This window comes from Neophocaena asiaeorientalis, unplaced genomic scaffold, assembly GCF_003031525.2.
Source record: "Neophocaena asiaeorientalis asiaeorientalis breed wild unplaced genomic scaffold, Neophocaena_asiaeorientalis_V1.1 scaffold143, whole genome shotgun sequence".
NCBI classification, from domain to species: domain Eukaryota; kingdom Metazoa; phylum Chordata; class Mammalia; order Artiodactyla; family Phocoenidae; genus Neophocaena; species Neophocaena asiaeorientalis.
In genome coordinates this window covers 3,822,407-3,827,982 of record NW_020175536.1, presented here as the reverse complement: position 1 = coordinate 3,827,982, position 5,576 = coordinate 3,822,407, and the positions used below count along the sequence as shown (strand labels likewise).

General features: G+C 45.9%; 1 protein-coding gene across 1 annotated transcript in view; it reads left to right on the top strand.

Annotated features, from left to right (window-relative positions):
• The first annotated feature begins 2,276 nt into the window (after positions 1-2,276).
• MTNR1B (melatonin receptor 1B) overlaps positions 2,277-5,576 on the top strand; it is a 12,897-nt gene continuing 9,597 nt past the window's right edge. The window contains 1 exon segment of the mRNA XM_024731285.1: positions 2,277-2,499. Within this exon segment, the coding sequence (XP_024587053.1) occupies positions 2,277-2,499 (223 nt within the window).

Genomic DNA, 5,576 nt, shown 5'->3' with positions numbered 1-5,576 from the left:
CCCATTTTCTCAACTTCTCTTGTTTAATGTCCTCCTAGGGTCCATCTTCCCATCACACCCTCATACTTCCTTTTGTTAGTTACTCCTCACCAGCAAATCGAAATCCTGAGCGAAGTTCACTCTGCCTTCTCTGTGTCTATCCTGAGCGGCTCCAAGTTGCCGCTTAACCACCAGCAAGGCTGACTGGCTTCATTTCAAACCATCATCTTAAGCTGTACAGTGGCGCATGCTCTCCTGACACACCTGCCATGCTTTCCTAGTTAAAGTTTCTCTTTTCTGTAATGACATTTCAGACCTTCTCCTGTCTTCAAATCTTCCACACTCGTTTCCCCTGAATCTAATGAGGTAGCGTCGAACACCCTGAGGATACAGCAGCCAGAGAGGAACTCCCTCATCTCATGCCAATCTAGAAACACTTCTGAATTTGTACTGGCTTCTGCTTCATTTCTACTGTAGGGAAGAAAGCCTCTCTCTCCTAACGATAATCTACCTTCCTTGGGCTCCGGACGGGCTCACCTCTCAAGGAGTTTATTGCTTTAATTATTATCTTCTCCCGCATCATCACGCCATTAGAGTCCCTCCTCACCACTGCATTCTTTTTTGTTTTTGTTTTTATTTGGGGGAGGGGGCGGTGGGAGAGTATAATTTACATATAATAACATACATACAAATAACATCCCAGAAATTCATTTCATGTTCTGTTCCATTCAATCCTCACCCCCATGGGCAACCATTGCTCTGATTACTATGACCATAGATGATACTTTCTTCCTTTTGGCCATTCTATAATTGGAATTGTATAGAATGTACCCTTTCGTATCTGGCTTCTTTTGCTCAATATAATTTTTTTTTAGATTAATCCATGTTGTTGTGTATATCAGTAGTTTTTATTGCTGGGTGGTATTCACAATTACCACAATTTGTTTACCCGTTCATCTCTCGAGGGACCTTTGGCCTGTTTCCATGTCTGGGTTACTATAAGTAAGGCTGCTCTGGATAATTCAGGCACAGATCTTTTTGTGGGCATATGTTTCATTTTCTTTTCATTTCTGGTCATAGGATGGTATATGTTTAATTCTATAAGAAACTATCAAGCACTTTAAAGTGGCTGTACCATTCTGCATTCTCATAAAAGCGATGTATGAGAGTTCCAGGTACTTTACTTCTTCGCTGGATAGATAATCAGTCATTTTGATTCTAGCGATGCAAACAGAGCTTAAGACAGTGCTTGGCATAAATTTACCCTCAAGACAGATGAGCAGTTGTTATTATCAGAGTAAAAGTGTTCAAGCATTTTAAAGGAAGGGCATCTAAGTTCCTTCTTTCCTATAACCATAGTGCACTCTTCTTCTTGTTCTAACCCCTCCAAAAACCACATTATAATAACCCCCAGTATTGACCATACATCTATTTAAGTATTATTATGTTTAAATAGATGTTTCTAAATCTATTTAAGTATTGTCATGGCTTTTTAAGGAGGACAGGGCAGAGACATCACCAATACTTCCCACATAAACAGCAAGTGCTCAATAAATAGCACAGGTTCGTCTTTCTCCTGCAGCTGCCTAGTGTAACCCTCTCCCTTATTTTGCTCTGGGATCTGTCCCCATATCCTGGAGTCACCACCTCTTTGGGGCTGTACAGCCCCATGGGGACCTCAAACCCTGCCCTTCTAGAATTGTCTATTTAGGTCTTCTGCCCATTTTTGGATTGGGTTGTTTGTTTTTTTCATATTGAGCTGCATGAGCTGCTTGTAAATTTTGGAGATTAATCCTTTGTCAGTTGCTTCATTTGCAAATATTTTCTCCCATTCTGAGGGTTGTCTTTTGGTCTTGTTTATGGTTTCCTTCCGACAACCAATCATCAGGTCCCTGACGAACTGCACCTTTTCTAGTCCGAAAATATGGGTGTCCCTAAACACAGTTTCTCTGACGGTGCGCTCAGGCACTGAGGCCCGAACTGGGCCAGGCACGTGCTGGGCTCCGGGTGGCAGTGTGGAGCGGCGCCGTCGCAGCTGCTCCTGAGCTAGCGGTGGGGGGACGGGGGACGCGCTCCTTGGGCAACGCCTGCACCCCAAATCCTCCTCCCGTTCCTACGTTTTTTCTCTGTCCCTTGCCCATGTTTATCTCTTCCAGGCCCCTCCCCACTGGCCTTCTCCCTGGCCCGCGCGAACTGGGTAGGGAAGGGGGCGGTAGGAGCGCCGGACTTGGCACTGCGCACCCAGCCTGCAGAGAGACCGGGTGCGTGGTGGCTGGCGCGGTGCGGGAGGGTCCACGATGCCCGAGAACGCCTCCTTCGCCAACTGCTGCGAGGCGGGCGGCCGAGCGGAGAGCCGGGTCTGGACTGGGGCAGGAGGTGCGCGGCCCTCCAGGACCCCCCGGCCGCGCTGGGTGGCGCCCACGCTGTCCGCCAGGCTCATCGTCACCACTGCGGTGGCCATCGTGGCCAACCTCCTGGTCATCCTCTGGGTGCTCGGGAATCGCAAGCTCCGGAACGCAGGTGAGCGCCACGCCCGCTGCTGCGTCGGGCCCCTCTCTGGTGTCTGGTCTTGCCCCTGACCCTGATCCTGTCCGTCGTCAGGGCCCCGCGCCGCGTTCCCTTCTCTCTCACCAGTCCCCGAGTTTGTTCTTGAACTCAAAAGTTAGGGTGAGTTGCTGCCTTTCCCCGACTTGCAGCTCTAGCAAGTGGACCGGGAAGCACTTGGCGCATCAGCACCAGCGTGAATCGGGCGAAGTTTTTCTTGCGCACTTTTTGGCAGACCGGGGCGCTGTGGAAATCCAAGCAGCTGGAAGCCATAGCTCTCCAAGGCGCTCCAGTGTGGGCGGGTCCCCATGGTGCCCCTCCCTGGCCACAGAAATCTCACCATCTTCAACACCTCCATCGCCTGCCAAGCACTGTGGTTCACGCAGCAGGTGCTTAGGAAATATTTGCTGAGACAATGAGTGAATGAATGGAAACGCTCCAGTGAATTTTCGTCCTAGACTTATCTCTTCATCTTGGCTCCAAACAAGAGAGTGCCAAAAGCAGACATCTGCAGCCTCTGCTTGGATGGAACTAAATTGTTTTGCTATAACTGTGGTCTCTAATGAAGACGGGGAATGCGTAGGACTAAACGAAGGTTAAAATAGTGATTTGGCAAAATAGTGTTGCAATCCTGAGAATATTTTTTCCCTTTCAGTCCACTCTCATTTCAACTTTCCCATACTCAGGTGTGCCAGGGAACAAAACCAGAGGGAAGGAGTCCCTAAACTCTGGCCCTGAGGGTCACTGGAGCACACTGACCATTCCAGCTTGGGGAGAAGCTCAATGACCTGTTTGTCAATTTGTCATTTCCCAGTTTGGGTCTTGGAGGCAACTCAAATATTAGAGTGAATTAAAATGAAAAGATAGCAGAAAGCCAACTATATAGCTTAAACATGCTTTTCTAAGGAGGCTGACCATTCAGAAAGGCTATTTTAAACAAATTGTTATATATTTTTTATGTGGCCCTGTGACTCCATGATTTTTATCTAAAGAACAAACAAAAAATAAAAATGTGAGCTTCTGTGCATAATATTGGAAACTTCATATTATTAAGAAAAAGTAACTGTATGGTGACAGATGGTAGCTAGACTTATCATAGTGATCATTTTGAAATGTTAAGAAGCATCGAATCCCTGTATTGTGCCCTAGGAACTAACATACTGTTATAGGTTAATTATACTTCAAAAACAAAGAAAGAAACTCATAGACAAAGAGTGGATTTGTGGTTACCAGAGGCAGGAGCTGAGGAGAGAGGGAACTGAGAGAAGGCAGTCAAAAGGGGCAAACTTCCGGTTACAAGATAACTAAGTACTAGGGATGTAATGTACAACAGGCCACATATGACTCACTCTGCTGTGTGTTACGTATGAAAGTTGTTAAGAGAGTAGATCCTAGTTCTCATGACAAGGAAAAATGTCTTTTTTTCTATTTCTTTTTGTGTCTATATGAGATGATGGATGTTCACTAAACTTATCGCGGTAATCATTTCATGGTATATATAAGTCAAATCATCATGCTGTACCCCTTAAGCTTATACAGAGCTGGATGTCAATTATATCTCAATAAAACTGGAAGAAAAAAAGTAAGCTTTCTAACTCAGTCATTTCAGTAGTGGATGCTCGCATTATCTGCAGTAACTTTTTCAAGATATTATTGTGTCCTTTGAGTAGAGGCTTAACTCCTAGGAAAGAGCCGGTTACTATCAGAAAGCTGTATTTAGTATTTCCATCGTATCGCCCTTTTGTAGCAGCCACAAGAATTCATTTCCTGCCCAGGGAGGCAAGGAGGAGGCAGGGCCTCTCTTCCTGACTAGCAGGGTGTTTAGAGGAGACCCGGTGGGCTGCCTACCACGGGCGGGGTGGCTGAAGGTTGAGGGTGCTTCTTCCTTTTGCCTGAAGGAGACAAGCTTATTCTCCCCTCCTCCGTCCCGAGGAGGGCTGGCCTCTTCTGCTGTCCTAGCGAAGTTCATGGAAACCTTATTGATTTGGCCTGGGTGGGTAATGAGCTTGTTAAATTGCTGGCACACCGTGTGTCTTATCCTTCCTAACTCCCTTTGAGTCTGCTACAGCCGGGCACCAGAAAAAATTTTAACACTTTATCTAAATGATATTAATTCCTGACACATTCATTAAAGGCTGTTCCGGTCACACAACCAATTTTTATTTGACCCATGGCTTTATTGATGATAGTCATACATACTATGAAAAATCATAGTATTAATGTAAACTAAATACTTTGGCAGATTGAGATTTCAAAAGATGCCTGAAAACCTACAGCAGTTTGAAGAGTTAGCACCCATTCCACTATTAATCAGGTCTTCTCTTACTGAAGAGTATGGACTTACTTTAAGAAACATTTATCTTAGAGCTTTCTGTAATTGAGTCTGGTTCCTTAATTCATCGTTATTAAGAAAATAGGGCTGTGACAATGAGAACATGTGTATTTCCGATGACTAAGGCACACAGCCCATATTAAAGTCCCAGCAGCATTCTTAGCAGGTGTCAGTATCCTCTACTTGACTATTACAAACCCAGTTTCTCTGTGCAGCAGACTCTCATCATTCATAACAGGGATGTTCCTGACAGCGGGGTAGGTGGTTAGATTAACTGTCCTTTTTGAGGGAGGGACTCCCCTGTCTTCAGGTTCTGTTGCTCGTGCTTTGGGTTGACTTTTTTAGAGATGGCACTAGAGCAGGGCAGACAGGAAGGGATGGAGGGAAGATGGGGGGCAGATTCAGGGCACTGCCCCAACTTAGAAGGTAAGGCCAGGTGTGTGTTGCACTCTTTGCTATGTTTCCAGAGCCTCACACATTGCGTGGCACTGGTGGCATTTCATATTTCTTGGTGTGTGCTTTCTGGGGCCCGCCACACTTCAGGCTCTGAGGACTTTTCCTTGTGCCCGCCCCTGTCACTCATCCCCAGCCCAGACCTCACCAATGTTCATCCCTGTATTTTCTCTCTCTTCCTCTCCTGCTCTCACAGAACTTTCCTCCATCAAGTTCCTTCTCTCTCTTCTATATTTTACATTTCTGTCTCTTTCCCTTTAGCTTACAC